This window comes from Camelus bactrianus, chromosome 29, assembly GCF_048773025.1.
Source record: "Camelus bactrianus isolate YW-2024 breed Bactrian camel chromosome 29, ASM4877302v1, whole genome shotgun sequence".
Classification (NCBI taxonomy): Eukaryota; Metazoa; Chordata; class Mammalia; order Artiodactyla; family Camelidae; genus Camelus; species Camelus bactrianus.
Genome location: NC_133567.1, coordinates 25,953,742 through 25,977,861, shown reverse-complemented (window position 1 = coordinate 25,977,861; position 24,120 = coordinate 25,953,742). Strand labels below are relative to the sequence as shown.

The 24,120-nt window shown below is 50.6% G+C and overlaps 1 protein-coding gene and 2 pseudogenes across 1 annotated transcript; 2 read left to right on the top strand and 1 right to left on the bottom strand.

Annotated features, from left to right (window-relative positions):
• LOC105069318 (UDP-GalNAc:beta-1,3-N-acetylgalactosaminyltransferase 2-like) overlaps positions 1 to 3,095 on the top strand; it is a 47,994-nt pseudogene extending 44,899 nt beyond the window's left edge.
• LOC105069317 (tubulin-specific chaperone E) lies at positions 3,088 to 17,034 on the bottom strand. Its single transcript, XM_074354984.1, has 14 exons — positions 16,646 to 17,034; positions 15,913 to 16,161; positions 14,076 to 14,206; positions 13,663 to 13,759; positions 12,287 to 12,389; positions 11,117 to 11,193; positions 9,865 to 9,960; positions 9,298 to 9,362; positions 9,145 to 9,209; positions 8,675 to 8,827; positions 8,126 to 8,279; positions 6,277 to 6,908; positions 3,473 to 3,633; positions 3,088 to 3,373 (listed from the first exon to the last, which is right to left on the bottom strand). Exons 1-12 carry the CDS (start codon positions 17,032 to 17,034, stop codon positions 6,811 to 6,813), a joined length of 1,677 nt encoding a protein of 558 aa, XP_074211085.1. The 3' UTR covers positions 3,088 to 3,373; positions 3,473 to 3,633; positions 6,277 to 6,810.
• On the top strand, positions 15,786 to 23,792 carry LOC141575558 (eukaryotic translation initiation factor 1 pseudogene; annotated as a pseudogene).
• The last annotated feature ends 328 nt before the right edge of the window (positions 23,793 to 24,120 follow it).

The following is a 24,120-nucleotide window of genomic DNA, read 5'->3' as shown; positions in this document are numbered from 1 at the left end:
CTCTCCCGCTGCTTGAGGTGGACTCGGGTCCACCGGAGGGGCTGGTGACACACGCAGTCTGAGCTCACTGTGGTGTGCGCACTGCGTGGAACGCCCAGTAGCTTTCACTCTGTGTCAGTGCTGACGCACACTTTGCATTTCATTTTAGGGTAATCACCAGCCAGAAGAGAAAGGTTACTTATGGGATGGGTGTGGCACTGCCCTTCCAGATGAAACCACATTGACATTCTTGCATCTTAAACCTGACAGGCACGTGTAGGGTGAAGACGTGAGCATGGGCATCTGGATGGCGGCCATCGGACCTAAACGGTACCAGGTGAGCACGTCTGCGTGGGGCTGGGCTCGGGTTCCAGGGAGTTCAGGCAGCCAGGTTTCCGTCAGAGCCTGGGCGGGAACCGGGCAGGAAAGAGCTGCTGGCATCAGAACTGGGCTCTCGGTTGGCTTCACAGTGAGCCTCCTCGGTCTCATGTAGCATTTTTCTGAGTTTAAAACTAAAGGAAATGCTTTGAATGGAAAGTTTCCTACCCACAAAGGAGAATTCGGTTTTTTAGATTTCATCAGAAATTTTTTGCAGCTTTAAAATGTAAAGAATCAGCTTACTTTAGATTCCAGCAGTGAGAGGGTCCAGGAGCCCTTCAGCTCTTCTGACTGATGCAGAGCTTGGATAACATACTGTGAGTTGTCTTAAAATACACTGGTAACTGAGCCAGGGAAAAGAGGAACGTGCAGAGACCAGAGGTGGACCCTTGGGAAGGTGGCAAGCACAGGGCTGGCCTCCGCCTGAGAAGTTTCTGCTGATTCTCGAGCTCCAACTGCAGCTTCGGGCAGGGAGCAGCAGCGAACCTGGGTGAGCGCTCCTGCTCCAGGCCCCTCCCTGGCCCTTCCCGATGAGCGCCATCACTCCAGGTCTGATGGCTCTGACGGCTGCGGTCGGTGCAAAGCCGTCCCTGCAGACCGCTGCTCACCGAGCTCATTTCCTGGTGTGTTGAGACTTTATACTGTCACCTCCTGTTCCTGGAAGCTGAGCTCTGTACTCGGGGTGCAGGCCTTAGAGGACTGCCACTTTGGGTGCTGCGCTCCTAAGGGTGTCACAGTCTGCATTTCTGCTTGGGACTCCTGGGGCTACAGGATGCGCCTCCCGCTGCAGGCCCACGTGTGTGCGGGCCGTGGTTCCAGGGGCCCAGACACCCACCCAGCCGGGGTCAGGGCTGAGAGACAGACCAGCCTCCTCTGCACAGCTTTGTTTTTAGTCCTTGTGGAGTGGCTCGGCTGCGGGAGCACAGTTCCCAGGAGGCAGCGGTGGTCAGGTCCCTGGCGTGGCCTTCTCAGCACCGCGGCATCTTCAGGGCACAGCCAACCCCAAGGCCGCACCCTCTCCAGTCCCTCTCCTCCCTCCCCAGTCAGTCACACTTTAGAAGGGCCTGTTTTACGACAGCCTCCATTTTTGTGTTCCCGATGGATCTGTGCGCTGCCGTCCTGTAGGCCGTGGAGTGGGAGGTCGGCTGGCTGGGAGGATGCAGGCCCAGGCGTCCAGCAAGCCTGGTATGGTCCTTCCTTGGCTCAGTTTACCAGCTTAACGTCACTGTGACCCTGAGCAAGTGTCGTCTTAGTTCAGTTTCTCATTTGTACAAAGGAAACTCCCCAGCTCACGGGACTCCTGGGGCAGCACCGTGAGCACTCCCTCCGAACAGCTGCTCTCACACCACGGCTTGGCCGCCTTCAACAGCAAATGTGAGACTCCATTTGTGGTTTCCAAGCGTCCTCTTCACTGGACTCCTTGGGCGAGCTCCTACCACACCCCAGGCCGTCTCTGCAGTGACCCCATCTCCCTTGGGCCATGGGGCGGCTGGGATGCGCTATTCTGTCTACAGCGGGGCCCTGCAGCACCCAGGTCAGCCTGCTGTTTCTCACCAGGACAGCCTGTGGCTGTGCGAGAAGACATGCGAGCCGGGGATGCTGTCGTCCCCGCAGTACTCTCTGTGGGAGCTGGCCGCGCTGTGGGAGCTGAAGGAGTCGGGCAGGGACCCCTGCCAGTGCGCAGCCAGGTGAGGGCGCCCGCGCTCTCCAGCTGAGGTTTGGTCTTTCAGGACGGTTCTGCTGGCACTTTGCTGAACCCAGCGTGGTACTTCCTAACATTTGCACAAAAGTTCCTTTTTAAAAATAAACGAATACTGTAGCATAAGAAAAATGTTACTTACATATTGGAACACACTTTGAAAAAATGCCAGTTTATAAAAAGATAATATTTCTAAACCCCAGTGTATCATTTCTAGTTAGTAATTTATTGCCTGTCATTTTTGGTTAAAACTCAGCTTGATTCAGAAATCTTTAGTAACTTGAAGTTTGACTTTCCACCTGGATTGCAGACTAGCTCTGTAGAGCATACTTAGAATAATTAAGAGCCAAAAAGAACTCACAGAAATGCTCTATGATCTGTGTCACTTACACCAAAGTTTGGGGTTTCTGGAAGTCATGACAGATTTTGTGGCTCTGAATGAAGTGGGCAGCTTGAGAAGGAGCCAGTGTAACTCTCAGTTCTGGGCCTGGTGAAGTTTTAAAGTTCATTTAGGAAGTGGATGAATAGCACCCAAGTTTCCCCAAGATCAGTTTACTGCTCCCAGCAAAGAAAATGCTCACATGTCGTAAGTAAAATCCAGTACTTCGCGGGGTTTCAGTGCCGCAGGAAAGGCTGTTTCTCAGCTGAAAGAATTAGTTTTGCTTCCTTCCAGCGTTGCCTACTGTTTACCTGTTCTCAGTGATGGTCCGTCAGGGCTGGGCACATTCTGTAGAACCAGCTTAGGTGTAACTGGGGAAAAGCAGGACGTGCAGCCTGTCGGCGCTGGGAACAGCGGCGCTGAGGGAGGTCCAGCGCTCCTGCAGCACGGGGGCTGCGCCTCCTGGCGCTGAAGGGATGTTGCCCAGACCACCACCCAGTCACTGCGCGACTTTTACACCTGTCACGTCAATAGAGGATTCCATTAAAACTGCTCTTAGACATTAGACTAGAGAGGTTCTATTTAGTATTTAAATCTTCACATCATGAAACAGTCATGAACTATAAAATAAATACGAAATAAAATCAGAAAATCATAGTGGGGCAGAGTCTTTATTACTGCTGTTACGTACAAGCCTAGAAATGGTCTCTTCCCTCTAAAGACAAGAGCTGTTCTCTACTCAGGGCAAGCCATAAAGCCTCTGACAGCACGGCTCATAAGCCGTTCATTTCCCAGGAACCCAGCCACCATGAACGGCCTAACCTCTGAGGTTTATCAGCTGGCTGTTACCATCGCACTAACAGACAGTCTCCGTTTTCCACAGAATAAAACTGTAATGACTGTTGGTCATTTTCTAGTTCAATCTCCCTGCCCGGCATCTAAAATTAGAACAGACAGGTGGTGATTAAGACAGATGTGACCCAGCCTGTTCCGTGCCCTCCCCTCTGAGCACAGACGTGTGGTTCCACTTAAAGCACCTGGGCAGAGGTGGCGTTCAACAGCACAGCACGCCGGGGACTCACTGACTTCATGTTCTGCTGGGCAACTTTGGGACTTTCATAGGACAGGAGCAGCTGTGCCACGGGGACCTTGAGAAGACATAACAGGAAGCCTTTCACCTTCTGGATGGTCATGGATTCTGTCAAGGAAAAGAAACCCATCAGTTCTCTCAAGTGACAGCTCCCTGTCAATCTGGCTCACGTGACAAGGCTGCAGTTGTCACCACAGCTGTCAGTTCGTTTCACAGATCTTGGTTTCACACCACTCGGTGGGAGGTAGAGCCGACATTTGACCTAAGTGCCCTTGGACACTGCATTTTCACACCCTTTCAGTGGTGGTTACTAGCTCCTCAATCTGGATAAACCAGAAATCCCCTTCGCAGCACAGAGGGGTAAATGTGAGTGAAGTCATTAAGTCTCTGTGACTTCTGACTTGTGAGTTACTGAGAGGACGTCTCAGTCTCTGGCCCTCGTCTCCGCGTGAAGGGTGGACTGATGACCCACATCCCCCTCCAGTGCCACCGTCTGTCACCATCATAGTGAGTGCGCTCCGCACATGGCAGGTGACCCCAGGCACAAGAGCGGCACCTAACGAGTGGCGCTTTGGTTTGTTCAGAGAATGCTATGAACTTCTTTCCAAAGATGGTTGTAAATACTGGATACTTCAAGAGAAATGTAGTGTCTTTGAAGCTTTAGCTGGAGGTACAGCAGTAGTGTGGTGTTCCTACAAATGTCACATGTATTCACGTATTTTTCTATCAAAAATGATTTTTCTAAAACCTCTGTGTTTTTATGCAACTTGTGATAATAAATGTTACCTTTATTTTAGAATAAAACTGGCCTGTTTCTGTGTGTGTATTAAGTGACGACAGAGACACAAGTCATGGCAGTTAACCTCACTTGCTCTGCTGTGTGACACGTGACAGGCAGTCCTGCCCTTTCAGAAGCTGTCAGGGACCAGCTCTCCTCATCCTGGGACGAGGATTGGCTCTCCCAGAACTGACGCAGCCATCCTACCACAGGTAAATATTTAGATTGTGTTTATTTTTTTACTACAAGTGCTGCGAGGCATTTTGGTCACAGTGTGTATGTATTTCAAACTGTTTATACCAGTTCCCATGTGACTTTACAGAAAGGGGATAGTGGATTTCATGCCAGCCTCACATGACTGTCTTGTTTTTGCTAATCTGACGAGCAAAAAAATGATGTTGCAGGATTTTACATTTATCACTTTGTAAAGGTTTGTTATGTTCGTGGTTCGGTATGTTACAGCACATGCCCTCAGAATGACAATAAGAACATCTGCAGTACACAGGACTCGGGCTCTGAAGGTGAAGCGTAGCTGTTACATGGAAGTTCTGTGGGAACGCTAACCTGCCAGTTCAACCTGGAGGTGACAAGCTCAGGCGCACCCACGGGTGACTGACTCTCAGAAGCACCTGCTGCGGTCAGATGCACAGGGCAGGCGGGGAGGGATGCCCACTGTCACTGTCAGCCAGGGCCGTGTCCCCTCACCACTGGCCACAGTCCCTGCCCGGGGGCTCAGGGCCTTCCCAGAGTGGCCCCAGAAAGGAAAGCCTGACAGATCTAATGAGAACCTTCCCCAGCAGTGTCTGGAGGGGAGGACAGGTGCAGAGATGTCCACAGCCAGCCACCCACACAGGAGGCTCGGGTCCCTCTTACCTGCCCGGCCCCAGGGCTGCCTTTCCTGACAGTCAAGTTTGAAACAAAGTAACGAAAGGGGAACTGCTAATTTTGATTTGTCATTATGCAACAGCAGCAGATTCCACATCAGAGGAATAGCAACTGGATTGCTAGTAAGTAAAACGGAGTAATGCTGGTAACTGGTACTGAACGATGCTGTCAATCATGGGCACAACCCAAACCTTCCACAAGCAGGACTGTGATAAGCTTGTGTTACATGATAAAATGAATTTAAAAATCAATGTGCATTCACGGCACAGACAGGCAAACAGAAAGGTATTTCACCTGAGTCGTTTACGGTGTGATAGGCATCTTATTTCTTCTTCAAATCCTTGCTATGCTAAACTTCAGCTGTTTATATTTTTGTATTTAACTGTGAATCAATTTTAATCTTGAGATTCATGGTGTACTAAAGATTCAGACTGTAATTTTTCTTTTCAGTCCACATTTAGGGTAAATTATATTGAACTAATTTGTTGACATAAAAGTATTTATTTTCCAAATAAAATGAATTCAGTTCAAGTAGCATCAAGATGTAAAGTTCTGAAGTTGTTTTTTTCCTGGAAAACCAGCTCAGTGCTTCCATAAGAAGACAGCGCCCAGGAGCTGTCTGTGCAGGGCCCTTGACTGGCGAGGAGCAGGCATCATGCCGAGCCACATACGCCCACCCCCTCACAATGCAGCGCCCTGGGGCTGCCTCCTGTTTCATGAAGGGAGAGCCAGACAGACCTCGAGCCCAGGGCGCCCATCTCCCTGGCTGAGAAACCCCCAGAGCAACAACGTGGGAACTAGACAGCCAGGGGCACACAGAGGCCTGGAACCCAGGGCCGGGCGCACGCAGGGGGCCACCCGGGGCTTCCGATCCTAACACAGCTGTTTCCCAGACAAGCTGAAAATTTATGGGGGACCTGAGCTTTCAGGGGGAGTGACGGTAGCACAATCGACTGTATTTTAGGACGTGAGAGACTAGCGAAAAGCCGTAAGCTGCCTAAGTCCACGTTTACACACGACGCAGTTTCCCTCCTGCCAACGCGCACGCAGTTCTGAAGCACACAGAGGGGCAGCAGACTCCTCGTTACCTGGCAGGGGCTTCTCTATGACTTCCTGATCAAGTTCATTAGGACATTTTATCTTCAGGGCTCGAAAGAAAAAAAGAAGAGACTGAATGAGCCCTGTGCTGTAAGGATTAAGTTACACACAGGGACTAGGGGCAGCCAGGCTCGGCGCCCAGGACAGGTGGGAGGCCTGGCGCTGAATGTGCCTTCTCTTCGGGCTTCGCTGAGTCACCGCCACCAGCACCACTGCGGCCGGGCCGACATTCTGCCGCTTCCCCCTCTCCCTTTACTACTGCCTTCCGGACAATTCATCCAGGTTTTCAAGCGCAAGTACACTCACATTTCCAAATCACAGCTCAGTTCCCTGCTTGGCTAGTTCCCGCATTTATCACACTAGTCAGTGAGCTGCAAGCATGGAAACTTGCTAAAATGTTGAACCTAAGAACGTAGACATATTTGAGAATCCATCATTTGTGTAAAAACTGAAGTACTCATTTCAGGGCGTCCTGAAGAGAAACAAGCCACCCCCAGGTCATCTCAGCCCCTCGGGACTTGGTGCTAATAGGCTGTGAATGTGAGGTTCTTATTTCGTAGCTGGTTTTTGAGCTGAAATGGCTGTTGCATTTTGAGTTCCACATCCTCAGGTGCACTGTATTCTGTGGAAGAGACAAAAGGATGAAATAAACCCAAAGCCCACTGCGAGGAGAGAAGCACGCAGGTAGGTGTCAGCACAGCCTTCTCCTTTCCTGGATGGACCAGCGGCAGCGGGGACGCTAACCTGGGACCTGCTTGCTCCCTTTCACTCAGTTACTTCGTTTATTTTTGGAGGGATGGACAGCAGCCGCCTCCGAGCATGGAGTCCTCCTCAGCACCTGTGTCCCCCGTCCGAGGGATAGCGCCCACCAGCTGCACCTCCAAATACTTCAAACTGCGATTCTCAGTTTCACCTTTGGTAACGGCTCCCTCTCTCCCCGGGTCATGGGACACCTTCCCAGGGTGCAGCCATCCGCACAGGAAAGCCGTGCCTTCTGCTCCAGCCGGGGCTGGGCCCTGGGTGACTTGGGTGTAATTGCACCTGCATCTGCTCTGTCCTGAGCAGGGAGACCCTGGGCCCTACCTGCTGAGCTGCTTTATTTAGGAGCTCCCTTCCCCACCAGCAGTGACAGAAGTCACCTGCAGTGACTGAGACCAGGAGCCTCAGGGCCCCACTGGAAAGCGCTTCCCACAGGCAGCTTTTCTTTCTCAAAGATAACGCTCCAGCCAGACGCGTTTACATGGGAGCCTCTCACATTAGGAGATAAATAAAAAAGAAAATCACATACAAGGGAAATTCGGAATATAATGAAGTCAAAACAAAATGGCGAGTCCACCAGGGACAGAGAGGAGGCGCGGGCACTGGGCACACGGGCGCCAGGACAGCACTTGACTTTCAGGAACAGTAAAATTACCTGGGGGGCACAAAGAAACATCAGAGCCTTGGTTACACCTTCAGTGCTCTTCATGTCCAAACCCCCCAGGGTGGGGGTCGCGGGAGAACCCCTGCCCCTCCTGACCAGTGGTCCCCACTTCCTGGGACGCGGCAGGCCTGCTCAGAGCCGCTTCCCCCCACCTCTGGGTGCCAGGCTCTCCCTGTCAGGCGCCCCGGGGCTCCCAGCTCCCCCGCCGGGGAGGCTGCTGATCATCTTTCCTCAAGGCCACTGCCTCATTAAGTCCCCGCTCCCAACGGGCTGCGGAGCCCAGGAAGGGGTCTCTCGCCCACTGAGACGAGCGAGAAACACCCCCCACCCCCCAGAGAAGCGACAACGCGGGGACCCGCTGGGGCGCCTGAGGAAGCCGCGCGGCCAGGGCCCTGGCGACGGTGACGAGGACTCACTGTGGCAGAGGAGCTGGTATCTGGGGTGAGGGGCCAGGAAGTCCGCGCTCGGCAGGTGCCGGTCTGGGTCCTGGTGGCCGCCAGCCGCCTTCCACTCAGTCCCGAATGCTTTCCAGTAGTGGAGCTCTGCCCCGTGCCTCTCCTCTGGCTCAACCTGCGCGCAGGAAGCGGGGCTGTGACACTGTCCCCACCCCGGCCCCGCCACGCGGAGGGGAGCCACACCAGAGGGACAGGGCGACATCCTTTCTAACTAACAGAATACAGGAGTTTATTCAAAAGAGAAGATGGGTTTAGGGGTGCACCCGCCTTCACACAGGTCCCTGCCCCGGGCGCAGGTCTCGGCCAAGGCCGGCCACCGAGGAGGAACCAGTACCCTGCCCCGCCTCACACAGCAGTCCAGAGGGACGGTGCGCCCTGCAGTCCGAGGGAGCGGGGCAGCCGTTCGAGGAGCCACAAAGAACTATGGCGACAAGGACAGGCCAGCTCTACGACTCCCTGGGCCCCACGCAGCCCGCCTCCCCCTCCTGCGGGCCCGCCCGTCCCACTCACCGCGCACTTGTTGAGGGTTCGGAGCTGACCGACCCTGGCGATGATGAGCTGGCGGGTGGTCTGCGGGTCTCTGCCGCCCTCGGTCAGGGGGTTCCTGGTGCATGACAGGGCGTGCAGGCTCGACAACTTGTCCAGCTCCCTGATAACTGACCACTGCCACCCGGCCAGAGAGGACACACGGAAAGAAACACGTTTCAGGCTGTTTTTCCAGATTATCTGGACCAGCGACAGCAACGCCCAGGCCCATGCTGCCCGGGAGCCCAGGACGTCTCCTGCAGCCAGCGCCCCGGGGAGCCGTGAAAGCGACCGACGGGCTGCATACATGCGAGCTAATATTCTGGGGTTTGTATGAGGAGTTTCACCCTGAGGAAGCATCTCTCTTTCAATTTAAAATACTCTTGAATAGAAGGAGCTTACAAACCCCCATGAGAGTGGACAACCAGGTCTGGTCATTCTGAAGGAGCCCTTACGTGTGACATCTGATTGTCATTTAGAACGAGGTACTGCAAGGACGGGAACATGGACGTCTTGCACCCTAGAAAAAGGAGGACTCAGTCACACAGTGGACGGGGAAGCAAGCTCAAGCACGGGGCAGGTCGGGGTTACTTAATCATCTCATGTACCAATTCCAGCATCCGGAAAATGTATGGAAGAAATCCCAATGTCAGAAAGGATGAGCTGCTCTAATCTGAAATTTAAAAGGTCAAATCTGATTACACAGAACAAGGTAAAACACTATGGGCTATCTATCATTCAGACTGGCTTGGCAAGTTTCTTCCTACACCCCAGGCTTTCGTCCCATGTGAAATGCTTAGAAACCAGGAAGTCCCGCATGGGGCATGGACTCTGCCACTTCCTGATGATTCCGTGATCATCAAACAGTTCCTGTGTCTCCTGCTGCGCCAGGTGCTAAATGGGTCTCAGGGAGGAAAGAGACACAGTCTCGCTTCCCAAAGCTTAACGAAGGCAGACTTAATTTTAGCCCCAGGGCCAAATTTTTCAGTTATCCAGTACAGAGACACAGTTCACAAGTCAATTATCCAAATGAATTCAACTAAAAACCTCCCCAATGGAATGACTCAGGTTGGGAATTCCACCACCATCATATTTCCACTCAGGAAGTACATACAGCATATGATCCACTCACTAAAATGTTACTAAACACTACGGGAACAGGCATCTTAGATTACCTGGGCAGATGTGCTATTAGAAACAGCTGGTTTTCATCAATTAATTGATTAGAGGAAAGGTCTAGTAACTTGACGGTCTGCAGAACATCCACGGGCCTGTATGGAAAACAACATTTTTCAACATAAATTTAATCTCTTTACTGTGGTCAAAGATATAGCCTTAAAATACCTGCCACTTCGTGTTAAGGAGGGGCTGGGGGTGGGAGGCAGGTGTGTGATTCGCCTCTAAAAGGGCAGCGGACAGGGTGCTGGTGGTGAAGGGCGTGTTCCGTACTCGAATGGACCAGTCTCAGGTCCGGGCCGTGACACTGGACCACACCTCTGCAGGATGTTACCAGCGGGGCACATGGTAACAGGTACACGTGATCTCTGGGTATCACTTCTCATAACTGCATGAGAATCTAAAATTACCTCAAAATTAAAATTTTTAAAAACCTGCATTTGCCTGTATAGTACATAAAATCACTCTGAACAGTAAAATTTAATTATTTTGAATCCTTTGAGAACATGTAAATTTGTCCACATTTATTTTACTTAGTAATTTAATGATACCAATCAAAGAGGAAGATGAGGCAACAACATATTTAATTTACCAAACAGGCTTTTTATATATAAAGTCGTCCCTCAGTATCCATGGGGGATTGGTTCCTGGACCCTTGCGGACACCAAATTCTGAGGACACTCCAGTCCCTTAACATAAAATGACACGGTATTTGCATTCAACCTCCACACATCCCCTGTGTGTGGATGACTTTAGGTCATCTCCAGAGCACTGACAATACCCGATGCAACGTAAATGCTCCGTGAGTGGTGCCAGTGCACCACAAATTCAAGTTTTACTTTTGGAACTTTCTGGAATTTTCCCCCAAAATATTTTTCCATCTGCGGCTGGCTATGTGGTTAACTGCGGATACGGAGACAACGCTAATTTAAACTCCATCATTTAATCCTTGTAGCATTTCCTACAGAACTTCCATTTAGAAATAGAAGTTAAACATATTTACGTAAAACTGATAAGATTCATGTCCTCAAAAACATTTAATTCAAGGCTTTCGCTCTGATGGGGTTTCCTTAATTAGTACCTCTTAGTGAAGTTTGAGTTGACGTTCTGATTTGCGAAGGAAAAACGTAATGAGTATTTTTCTAATTCTTATTTGCAAATCCTTCTAAAATTTACTGAGGTATGATGAGACCATTTATTTATTCAGAAGGACTGAAGGGTGACAGATGCATCGACATAAACCCTGGTTACCTTTCTGAAATGACAATACTGTTGGACTCAAGGTACAGTTTCTCCAGGACTGGCCACCCAGAGGCACAGCGGAGCACCTGGGGGGAAAACAAGTCAGGGTGAAGCGGCCTCACTGCTCTTTTCTCTGTGTGTGTATTTCTAGACTCTCCATGCGAGCTCAGTTCAGTCTCTGTTTTAGAAATGAAGTCCCTCTGGCCGTTTTGTTGCAGAACCTCGGGGCCAGTGGTGCTGGTGGACAGGTGACAGAATGAACAACTTCCAGGGCTGGGCTTTAGTGACACGGGAGCATGTACCCTGTGCACTCAGAACGCCCCGAGGCAGGAATCAGCCCACGCTCAGGTGAATCCCGACTTGGACAAAGTGGCACTGGAGGTGGTGGCGTAGCAGCTTCTTATTATTGGATGTAGTCTGTTGAACCAAAGGAAGGAAATTGATGCTAAACCCCCTCCTCAATCCTCAGTGCCAGTCTGGTTTTATGGAGAATATTACTAACAGGACAAGATTTCTCAACGAGTCCAATGTTCTCACTTGACCATAACTGGCATCTCCACTGCCCGAGTTTCCAGGGGCTCCTCCTGTCCGGGGAGGGAGGAGCTCTTGAGGAAGGAGCCGTAAGGAAATCAGGCAGCCGCAGCAGCAAGTCCCAGATGGATGACTGCTGGGACAGACCTGTCTGCACTTGGCTGGAAACTGGGATGTCCTGGGGTGTGAGGTCAGTTACCCCGACAGAACACGGCAATTCCGGCTCCGAGGCCTGGAGGCTGCCAGGCAGGGGCACTCACATCCACTTGGGACCGGGCTGAACACCAACCACAAGTGGTGCCTTCCCGGGTGGACTGCGAGCGAGAGCAGGCGGCAGGGCCCAGCCTGGGCTCGGACTCACCCTAGGGACCCTGGCGGGGAGCGGGGCGGCCAGAAGCTTCTGGCACACGTCTGCTGTAGACATGGTGGAACGAGAGGCTTGGAAGACATAGAACTGCCCGAGGAGCCCCAGGCTCCACCCACAACCACCAGGACTTGCTGCCTCCTTCCTGGAAAGCAGACTGCAGAGCCCTGTTATCTGGATAATGAGGTGGTTAAAACAAAGTCACCACTGTGCTTCAATCCCCTGGTAAACCAAGAACCTGAAACCGCCCATTACTGGCTAATAAAGCAAAGAAATACGGTTACCTGAGCCCAGGTTATCCCTGTCCGGTTCAGGACCAACTCCTTCAGTGCAGAGAACGTTCTGGATGGAGTTGGTGAGCCAGAGGGAAATGTCAGTTTATTTTCACTGTGTGGAAGAAGAGACACAAAGTGCTCATTGCCGTAGGGGGGCCCAACTCACACAGTCACCGAGAGTCTGCAGTTTACTATGCAGAGCTTGGTTTGTCTCAACTTTCAAATGCAATTAAATCAAAAACAAAGTTAGTCAGGACTATCTAACTTCTTGTTTGTTTTGGGGGCCGAGGTCATTAGACTGACTGACTCATCAACTGATTGAATGGAGGGCCTGGGGACTGAACCCAGGCCCTCATGCATGCTGAGCACGTGCTCTGCCCCTGAGCTGACCCTCCCCTGAAGACTACTTAATTTTTGACATTAACAATATACAACTTTCTGACGCCTGGCGTGAGTGCACGGGGTTGGGGCAGCTCCAGCATCCCCTGCCAGGTCACCAGGCCTGATGAGCCACGGGCGGGACGCTGTGATGGGAAGCCCTGCCCTCAGCAGTCTGACTGCTGTGCTGGACCGGGGGCTGGAATTTGGCTTCTGAGCAGGGTCCGCCCTTCTGCCATCAGGACAGACGAGATAAACCACTGCCCTGGAGGTGCTCTCCCAAGTCCTAACCTCAGAAGGCGCTCGCAGCTTGACAGTCATTTTGAAAGAAGACGCCACTGAAGCACCCGAGCCCTTAGCCCCGCAGGAGGCGGCACCACGGGCCCAAGCACACTTGGCTGTTTGGACGCGGGGCTCCTTCAGGCCCGCCCACCTGCTCCCTGGATGTGCCTGAGCTGTTGCCAACTCCCCGGTACGTGTCAGAGGTGGCTCAGGTGCAGAAGGGGAAACCTGGCGCAGCCCCTGCAAAGTGAGGGTCTGAGATCAAAGCTAACCAGATGTTCGAGAAGGCTGGGAACACTATGACCTCAGTGAAACCCAGAGCTCCATGAAAAATCCTCACCAGAGCCAAATTCAGCAGCCGCTGGTGAGACTCTCACCCCTAAACCAGGTACCTGCCAGAAGCTGCAGGATGGAGCAGCTCTCCTCCCCAGGTCCCCGCGTGGTCCATCTTTTAAGGTCAGGCTTATAAGAACCAGGAAGACCTTCCAGTTCAATATGTCAACCTCCCCACCTCCCTGATCAAAAGTAAAGCACACTCCCTATTAATCACCTTGTGGGACCACTTGAAAAACCGTAACAAAGAATAAGTTAAACTTACCTTCAACTAAGCCGCTCCCCTCCTCCCACCCCCACGCCCCACCTCATCCCTACAGAGATGCCATGAGGGAGCAGGAGAGACCAGGATTTTTATCTGAGGTGACAATCAGGCCACTGCGAGCTCATACCTGAAATTAAGAACTTCCAGGCATCTGAGCTGGTCAGCGATTGCTACGGCTTCATCCCATGATGACAGATTTTTTGACAAATCTATGCTTCTAATATCTAAATGCACATGTTAAGAAACAGTGACACACAGAGATTCATAAAAGACGTAATACTGGTTACCTCTTAGTTCTAGAACATGGAATTTTTAACTTTTCATTTTCTACCCTCTACTCTGCTTGAAATTCTTCCCCGAGCACATATGTTAAGTCATCCATCCCCTTTAAATCATCCAACTGTTCACCCAGAAACTATAAAGTTCATTGTCACGTGCTGCAAACTTGGGACAGACATCGACAATCCAATGAGTAAGAACCAAACATCCTAACACTAAACCAGAGAGAGGGCAGAGACAGTGCTGGGGGCGCTGACGTACTCAGCACAGAAGGTGCCGCGCAGGCCGTGGTCCCACATGGACACACACTGTTCTCCCTCTGGGCACTGGGGGGCTCTGCCCCGCACGGATCCCCACATGCTGAGTGCGCCTCCGGAGGACAACGGGGTGACCTGGACAAACGTTGGAACGTGCTCAGGATGGCTTGGAATCAGGGTCTCCCATGGCCTGAGTGAGCTTAGTGACATCAGTGTCCCTGGCACAGGACTGCAGAGAAGGAGACCAGCAGGACAGAGAAAGGCGCCTGAGCTGATGTGATGGGGAAGACATGGCAGTGGCATCAAGGAGGGGCTGAGCCTGGCAGAACTCCAGGCAGAGAGAAGCCTGGGGCAGGACGGGGCTGAGAGAGAGTCTCCACCCTCCTCTGATGTGTGTGGGAACTGCTCCACTCATGCACCGATTCCGCAAATAACTACATGAACACATGCACCCCAAGTGCGCCAGACACAGACCTGTTCTCGGAGCAAGAAGGCAGGGCCTGCAGCCTAGGGGGCACAGAGAACCACCTTTTCCATGAGGTGACATCAGAGCAAAGAACTAGAGGGCATGAGGGGCTGCCACCATGGAGAAGAGCATCCGGGCAGAGGGAAGGACAGCACAAAGGCCCTGAGGTCATGACGGCTTGGCTGCAGCAGGGATGGCAGACTCAGGGTGCCTGGGGTGCTGAAGATGAGGCCCCAGAGGCTGGGCCAGGCCACAGATGGCCTTGGAGGACCCACACTGCCCGTGTTAGTCCCTGCCTGAGACAGGACCTAGGGTGGGCGCTGACCGAGGCCCTCAGAAGGAGGCTCTGTGGCTTGTCGGGGAGCAGGCTGCAGGGTCAGAGAGAGAGCAGAAAGGGGCCGGGAGGGGCTGGGGCCAGACCACGGTGCTAGCGGGCAGGAGAAGTGCTGGGCTGCGTCTCTCGATAAGGAAGCGGGGCTGGGGGTGCTTGCAGATGGATTTAGATGGGAGATGTGGGGAAAACAGAAGGGTTAAGTTACCTGAACAGTCCCTGGCCTGGGCCACGGGAGGTGCCCTTTACTGAGACAGGTAAGACCACAGACGAGCAGGGCTACGGGGACTTAACGTTCTGGTGTGTTAAATTCGAGATGACACCCAAACAGAGGTCTCAGGTACACGGCAGGGAGAAAAGCCTGGGAGGGGACGGGTCTGGGCCAGAGGCCAGAGCGCAGGAGCCCAGCATCTGCAGGCAGCATGTGTCTCCCTGGGAGTGAGTGTGAACAGAGGAGACAGGGTCGGAGGTCTGGGCTGGGCGCTCCCACCTCTGCAAGACAGACTGAGGGGAAGTGGCCAGGGAGGGAGTGAGTGAACTGCGACCCAATGATGTCAGCAAGAACCCCGTCCCAGGCCCTCTGTGCAGATCAACAAGTGTGAACTTAAACCCAAATCAGCTTCAGTTCCAAACTCATTTTCTTACACCCCATAATGCAGCAGGGGGTCTTTGCACATAAAACACGGAAAAAGTAGCTTTTGATAAAAAACGGCATCACTGGACAGAACTGGTTGGAAAGGAGAGGACGCTAGGCGGTAGATTAGAACGCTCTACACGTGGGCAGGAAGGAGGGAGGGAAGGTGGCAGAACCCGCAGGAACGGATGGGTCTCAGCCGTCCAGAACCAGAGCTGGGCGGCTCCAGGCGGTGGGGTACGGGGCCTGAAAGCTACCGCCGGTTTCTGCGTTTTTAACCGGTTCTGAGGCTCTCAAAGACACGGGGCGCAGGAGGGTCGGGAGATAAGCCCAGAGCCCGGGGACAGAACTCTGATGCAGAGTGACGTTCAGGGGCGGGGATGGCAGAGAACAACTGGGTTTCGGGCTACAATCCCTGAGCTTCCACCACGAGTGGACCGGCTCCCACTAGAGGTCCGGTCCGGGGAGGGTCAACGAGCTGCGAGCGCCGGCCGGTCCACTCCTGTTCCAGCAACCTGGGCACACGCCCGCTCTTGGGGTCCCCGACGGCCGGAGCAGCGGGCCCGGAGTCCCTGGGGCGCGGCGCCTCATGCACCCCTCCCCAGCCCCGCGCGCTCGCCGCATCCCAGGCGTCCACCGACCCCACATGCCCACTAGCCCTGCTCACCCGGGGCCATCCGGTCTCAAAGTGGTTTAAGTCCACTCACTCACACCCTCCACTGTGGAGGCTGGAATTAGACACATTTCTACTGGTCTGCACGGATCACAGGGACCACCGCCGCCTGACATCCACGCGGAACCACCCAGCAGCTGCGAATGCAGTTTCCGCCCCCCCCCCCAACACACACACACATGCACACAGTCCAGGGAGTTCTTGTGCCAGTGGGCACGTGCTCTTCCTGAAGTTCAGAGCCAACTGATGAAGCAGCTGCTTCTGATCTGAGCCCTCAGACCCGACCTGACCGGCTGAGGTTGGTTGCACGCGCACTGACTTCAGTCCCTGCGAAACCAATGATGTCCAAGAGAGATGAGCCCAAAAATGGTGACCAGATTAAATACACAGGCAGCACTTCAACTTCGGGCAAGAATTCAATCAGGAAGCATGAGACATTCGTCACTGGGTCTGCAAATATCCACTGCTACTTGATTATCTCCTGAAACCCCATTTCTTCAAGTCTTGGGGGACGCTCTTCCCCTGCAAGAACAGGCTGAACCAGCACACTGCTGACAACTCCACCAGCCACACGGCCGAGTTCCCAAAGCCCTCTGCTGACCAGATCGCTCCTGATGTGTGGGAAATCAGCTTTGAACCAGCCCAATTCCCAATCTTCTGACATCACTGAGGAGGCAGCCAGAAAGGCTGTGGGGCACTCTGCTCCCGACCAGGCTCGATTCCACACCCACGTCAACACCCTCGACTTGGCCGCCTCTCCTGCAGAGGAAACATGTACATCTGGGGCCAAGGTGGGGAGGGGGCTGCTCACAGACAGGTCCCAACAGACCCCCCCCCCCAAGGCCCAAGGGACCGGCATCTCTCCTCTAGTCCCTGTCACCACAAAGGAGCGACTGTCGAGGTAGTTAGAAATATTCTCTTCACTCGAGAAACCTGATTATAAGCTATCTTTTGCATAATTACGTAGAGTCTAGGTCAAGTTAAGGAACTGGAAGACGATCTTTTAAAGTCAGAGAAAGTTTGCCCCAGTCACTGAGCCACCGCTGAGGGCTCTCCCGCAAGGCCCCTCCCGCCCTGACACCCCATCCCCCCGTCCACCTTCCGCAGGCCATTTCCACCAAGGAAAAGGAATTGTACTGCATGTCCGCCATCCAGAACTCCACTCTTTTGATCCCTTCGCTGATGTAAGTATGGGTGAGGATCTGCTTCCTGCTGGCACTGAAGATTATATCCATATGAGAATTCAACAGAGAAACAGCAGGAAGACCCTTAACACTGCCCAAGGGATCGCTGATGATTACGATAAAAGCAAACTAGTGAAGACGTTTAAGAAGAAACTTGCCTGCAGTGGTACTGTAATTGAACATCCAGAATATGGAGAAGGGTGACCAGCACAAGAACATATGGCAGTTCCTTGCAGAGGCTGGACTGGCTAAGGACGACCAGCTGAAGGTTCATGGGTTTTAAGTGCCTTTGGCTCACTGAAGCTTAAGTGAAGATTTCCTTGCAATGAGTAGATTTTTCTTTCTGTCTCTTGTCACAAGTTTAAAAACTTCACAGCCTGTATAATATAACCATTTGGGGTCTGCTTTTAACTTGCACTAGTGTAACTCCTTCATGCAATAAACTGAAAAGAGCCCTAAATAAATAAATAATAAAATTAGAAAAAGTTTATCTGATTTGCCACTAGGTTGGTTTGTTTTTTTTTTTTTTTTTGAGGCCAAAAAAAAAAGTGTTTATTTGGGCTTTCTTAGGACTGCAGCCCAGGGGACACAGAGCCAAGAGGCACTTGAATGAATCGTGTTCCACCAGACTACAAAATGGGGCAAGTGTATTGGGAATTTTTTCTTTTAAACTTACCACCTCCATTTTTAGCTGTGGGCATATGACTACATAGAGAGCAAAAACCAAAAACACGCGCTGATGAGAGAGAAAGTGCAGGTAAGGCCTGCTTTGAGGGACCATAATAAACCGCTTTCAGCCGCATGGACAGGAGCCCAGGGACCATCGAGGATGCCAGCCTCTCCATCCCTGCGCCCCCATCCCTCCCCGGGCAACTTGCTTCCCACAGGTCGTCTGCTGAGCCCTGGACACGCCGTCTGCGCTCCAGGCAGGGGGTGGAAAGTCAGTGGACAGGGCACACGCCCGCCATGTCTGTCCCTCTCGAAGCGCCCACTTGACATCTCACTGGCCAGGGCGAGTCACATGGCCTCACCTGAAAGCAGGGGGTCCGGGAAGGCAGTCATTTAGCTGGGCGGTGACTACCCGGGGGAGAGTGAGTCCCCGTGAGGAAGAAGTTGGAAGAGTGGGCACTGTGGAGGCGACCAGGGACGCCTGGCCCAAGTGTCACACCCAGTCAGGCCCCAGTGACAAGCTCTCATTGGAAAGGACACTAGGGCAGGCGGCGGCAATTCCTCCTCGGACCCCAGCACCGTTTACTGCGCAGTTCCTCAGAGACACTTCTTGCAACTTGCTCAGCTGACTGCGTGAAAAACACATAGTTCACATGTATGCAGAAACACGCAGGCTCTCCAGCGGCCCTTCAAAAAATTAAAGTTTCAGACATTAGGAGAAGCCGCCAAAAATAAGAAATCCAGTACCCACCACTCAACTTCAGAAATAAAGCATTACTAAGAAAAGAGAAAAAAGAAAAAGAGAAAGCCAGCCAGCAAGCATCTCGAACACACAAACACAAGCGGTGTCCTCGGCACCCCCTCCAACCACCCCGACCCACCCGCCCTCCGACCCCGCAGGAAGCACCACCACGGCTGGCTGGCGTCTACTTCGTCTGCAGCATTTCTTAGTAGTTTTACTACCCTATGTCCATGGCCCTCAACAATCACGGTATTTTCGCACACTCTGAAACCTGCCATGCACGGGGGCCTGCCGCACCTGCAGCTGACGTCCCCCCTCAGCGGTACCCCGTCCGCGGTGGACACGCGTGCTCCAGCCCCAGACCTCACACCATGGAATAAAGGCGGTTCCTTTCTTGACCCCTCTAGTGACCCAGGGGTGACTCCCAGCGGTGCTGTCTGGACTCACGTGGGAAAGTCTCTCCAGGGATGCATCTGGAGAGCATGCGTGTCTTCAGCTTTTTTAGATCCTCCCAGAAGCCACCTCTGAAGTGGAGAGAATCTGTGTCTCCTACTCATTAAAAAAGCCCACGCATTACAGCGCTGCAGAGTGTCTAGAACACAGCATCTGGAGCCAGGCTGCCTGGGTTCCAATCCCGACTCCAGCCCTCCTTCCCCTCTGGCTGAGCTGATCTCCCTGAGCCTCAGATTCCACATGTGTGCACCTGGGTTCCCAGCAGCACCGTTCACAACAGTCACATGTAAGCAAACCAAGTGTCCACCAACCAATGAACAGACATAAAGCGTGGTAAATCCACACAACAGAGTCTTACTCGGCCCTAAGAAGGGAGGAAAGTCTGACACGCTCCAACACCTGTGAACCTTGAGGACACTATGCTAAGGGATATAAGCCAGTCACAAAAGCACAAACGACTGCACTTATAGGAGGTACTGAGGTGGGCGTCAACCCCACAGGTCAGAAGTAGCACCGTGATCGCCAGGTTGGGGGAGGAGAGATGCGGAGGTGATGGTTTAAGTTGACAGCGGTTCAGTTTGGGAAGATGAGAAGGTTCTGGAGAGGGACGGTGGGGATGGCTGCACCACACTGGGGACGTACCCAACGCTACTGACCTGCACACTTGAAAATGCTTAAAAGGTACGTCTGGTGTTACGTATATTCCACAAGTTTTCAACGCTATGATAACAGTGAGCTTGTATCTGCGAAACCATCAATACTGCCTGACATGTAGTAAATCATTTTATAAATATTTATAAAAATAAACATAAAACTGACAACCTTTGGGGGAAGACTGAGATCGCCAGGCAGGACAGGAGCTGTGATGGTCATCAGAACCAAGCAGAGGCTCCCGAACTTTCTCAGTTCACGGGGCCCTTGATGGGTCAGTAATTTTTTCATAGTGCCAAGGCCAAAAGGAACACCTCACGGTTCCATTTAGTACGCAGTCAGGGCCAAACAACCTAGCGATGATTTCTGTCCTGACAACTTCTTGTCTGTTGAGCACTGCACAACTTCCCAAACCCTAGAATCAGACTGGCCCCACCACCTCCATTTCCTGCACCATGGTGATTTTCAGGAGAAACTTCTTTCAGCACAGGAATTGCCAAAAAGCCCTGCTGTGCAGGGACATCACACCCTGAAAGGAACAGTAGTAGGAAGATCATGAAACTATGAACTACCTCCAACTAGCAATTTGCACCACGTCCAACAAGCGTCAGTTTCCATCCAAAATTAAAAACACCCCGCTGCACCCCTTCAGTGCCCTGCTGCACCCCTGCAATAGCCCGCTGCACCCCTGCAATAGCCCGCTGCACCCCTGCAATAGCCCGCTGCACCCCTGCAGTGCCCTGCTGCACCCCTGCAACAGCCCGCTGCACCCCTGCAGTGCCCGGAGACCTTGGTGCAAAGCTTAGGGATCGGGGGTCAGTACAGCCACCACTCCAGAGCCACAGCCACCTCCAAAGAGAAACGGATTTCAGCATTCCCCACCGCTCTCTCAGCTTAGGCACGACTTTGTAAGCGAGGAAACCGAGGCTCAGAAACAATAAGGAACTAGCTCTAACTGCTGTCGGAGCTAGAAGGTGGCTTAGCTGACGTCTGGACCCAGCCTGACTGACTCCAGTATTTCTTTTCAAGAAGGACACTAGCTCATTATTGACCGTGATGATGTTCAAGCAGGAAGTCCTTCAGCAGAAAACTCCACGAGCTACCGGTTGTTCATAAACTAGGGGAGGAAAATCTGTTGCAATTTGTTAATATTCACAGAGCCCATGGTGTTCTCAGAGACATTAACCAGCTAGAGAGAAAAAAAAAAAAAAAGTGACTCTTTTGGGGAAAAAGATACTTAAATATTTGCATTTCAAGTGGAAAAAAACAAAGAACTCTAACCCCATGAAGCACACAGTTCTAGAAATCAGCAGCAAAAACCATTCACCTTAGTTATCTCTCGAGGGTGCAACAGTCATGACTCTCTCTGGTTCAATTTATATTTTCTAAATCCTCAACAACGAATGTATATTGTTTGTAAGTAACAGTCAAGTTATTGCTTTTAAAAAAAATCTTGATGTATTCTGAGTTTTTAAAAATAATATTAGGTTTTATTTTAATTATATTAAATACTGTGAAAAGTACTTTTTAAAATTTGCATTCTTTCTCACTGAAGTAGAGTCAGTTTACAATGTGTCGATTTCTGGCATACAGCATAATGTTTCAGTCATACACATACATACATATATTCCTTTTCATATTCTTTTTGAGTTGTTTTATGTTTAAATGCTGGTCATCTATACTAAAAAGCAGAGGTATCAAGAAATGAGCTAACCCAGAAAGAGAAAGAAAAATACTATGTATCTACTCATATGTGGAATCTAAAAAAAAAAGACACTATGAACTCACCTACAAAACAGAAAACAGACTCGCGGACATAATAAACATTCTTATGGTTACCAGGGAAAGGGGGTGGGAAGGGATAAATAAATATGGGAGTTTGAGATTTATAAATGTTAGCCACTATATATAAAAATAGATTTTAAAAAAGTTTCTTCTATACAGCACAGGGAGCTATATTCAGTACCTTGTAATAACCTTTAATGAAAAAGAATATGAAAACGAATATATGTATGCATATGCATGACTAGGACACTGTGCTGTACACCAGAAATTGACACACTAATTGTACTTCAATTAAAAAAAATGAACTTACTCTTCAACACTGTCCTAATATGCACTTAAACTCTGTTTTATGTTAAATCTTAATAATAATTACAACAAGAGCAACAAAAAGATAGCAAGGAAATTTACTGTGAACTGAACCACAGGTCAAGTGGAACTTTAGAGACTGAAACACGCCAAGTAGCGGCAAATCAACTGCTCTCCACAGCGGCCACCAGGGGTCGCTACCAGGCCGCCTCGTCCAGGTCGGGGGCCCACAGCACAGCGCTGAGCATCGCTAAACCCGAGTAACCCGGGAGGTTCTCACAAAGCCGTGAGTGTCTGGTGGACATACCAGCTTCCACTCTCTCTGGGTTACACAACGCATGGAACGGGCAGTGAGGTGCTTGACAAGAATCAGAGAATGTTCCAACTCAGCAGTTTCAAAATGCATTATTTACTGGCCTGCAGTAGGCTACAGTCATCTGGGGCACCTCCTAAAAGCAAGAGCCCATGGTTCTCTGATTCAGGAGGCCTGGGGTGGGACCCAGGACTGCGTGTTTCAGAAGCCCCCCGGTGGTGAGGGTGTGTGGCCAGAGATGGGGCCTCCTCCAGACGAGGTGGTGTCAGCATGCTGCCGGGCACAGGGCAACAGAGACATCCATTCCATTCCTGCCTCACCATCCAGATGCCAACCTTGGCTACTTAATAATCAGTCAACACAATGCAGCACGGTGTAAATACTGACGATCGGCAAATCAATGTTCTCTTTCCAGTCTGGAAAAGTCCAACCACTCTGTGCTAAAATAAGGATTTTAATTTCCCTAAGTCCTCGGATTCCTCTGTTCTGCAGAACAGACACAGCAGTCTGGGAGCAAAGTTCTGGGCACTGACGTACAGTCAGATAACTTCTATCCCGAACCCTGATGAAGGTGTAAGTCACCTCTACCACCGTCTGTTCCACTTACCTTTGCTGTTTTACAACAGAGTCAAAACCAAGTTTCTACAGGTTTATTGCCAATTGTCACAATTTCCTCTTCTTCCTCTTCCTCTGGTTCTCCTTCTAACACATAGCGGTTCTTAATTGCAGTGAGAAAGTCCACTCCAAAATTTACTTTATTTGGACGAATGAAGGATCCCCCTGTTGGGTGCCTGGAAGAGGAGAGAAATGGAAATACATATAAAGAATTGCTTTATAAGCTGTCAGACTGTCACAAATGTAAAAGGTCTGTGTTTACAAATATATTAGCAAATAAAAGCAACTGAAACAATTTAAAACAAGAAGTTATCATCCAACAAGAATGGCCATAAAGCAATGTTCTGAAGGTTTTCAATACTGTCTGTATGCTGAACAAGCAAAATCAGCTCAAAAGGGAAAGTAATACACTAAAAAAAAGTGTATAAGCAACAGGATTGACCATAAAGTGTTGTGAACTTACTATGCAAGCATATAAAATCTCAACAGACAAACAGACAAGAAATAAAGAACAGATAATCCACAAGAGGAAACAGCAGTATTAAAAGCATTTCTATGGGGGAAAAGTCTTATCTTGTTAATGATTAAAAAATGCAAATTCATTACAAATGTTAGCAACTATGTATAAAAACAGATTGGAAAAAAATTTCTGCTGTACAGCACAGGGAACTATGTTGTATCTTGTAAATAACCTTAAATGAAAAAATATATGAAAACAAATATATACATGTATACGCATGACTGGGACATTGTGTGCTGTACACCAGAAATGATACACTGTAACTGATGATCCTTCAATTAAAAAAAAAGAAAAGAAATGCAAATTCAAATAATTAGAGTATTTTCAACAAAACTGGCAAAAAATAAAAAGACAACACCACAAAGACTACAAAACTGGCCTAGTTTTTGACTGTATAATCATACTCCTGGGAATTTGTCAACAGGCAACAATTTAAAAATAAAAACTAAACTGTATTTACAGAGATTCTATGTAATAGCATTTTTTTCGTAATTGAGGGACTCTGGAACCATAAAAATGCCCAGCTGGACAGGAACTATTAAGTAAACCAGATAGATGTACTCATTAAAATATTCTAGCTGTAATACTTAATAAAATTACTTACAGAATAATGTCAAGATTTCTAAAAATTGAACCAAATTGCACATGACACAAGTAAAGAGGAATCATATTAACAGACAGATCGAATAAGGACACAGAGAAATGAA

What these genes read in the sequence shown, in the direction of transcription:
- LOC105069317 (XM_074354984.1), bottom strand. Translation starts at nt 17,034, where the DNA reads ATGCCGGTCCCTTGGGCCTTGGGGGGGGGGGTCTGTTGGGACCTGTCT. An exon ending in CTGGAAGTTCTTAATTTCAG is followed by an intron (nt 12,390 to 13,662) that starts GTATGAGCTCGC and finishes TCTTCCACACAG; the next exon opens with TGAAAATAAACTGACATTTC. An exon ending in AGTATTGTCATTTCAGAAAG is followed by an intron (nt 9,961 to 11,116) that starts GTAACCAGGGTT and finishes TTTTCCATACAG; the next exon opens with GCCCGTGGATGTTCTGCAGA.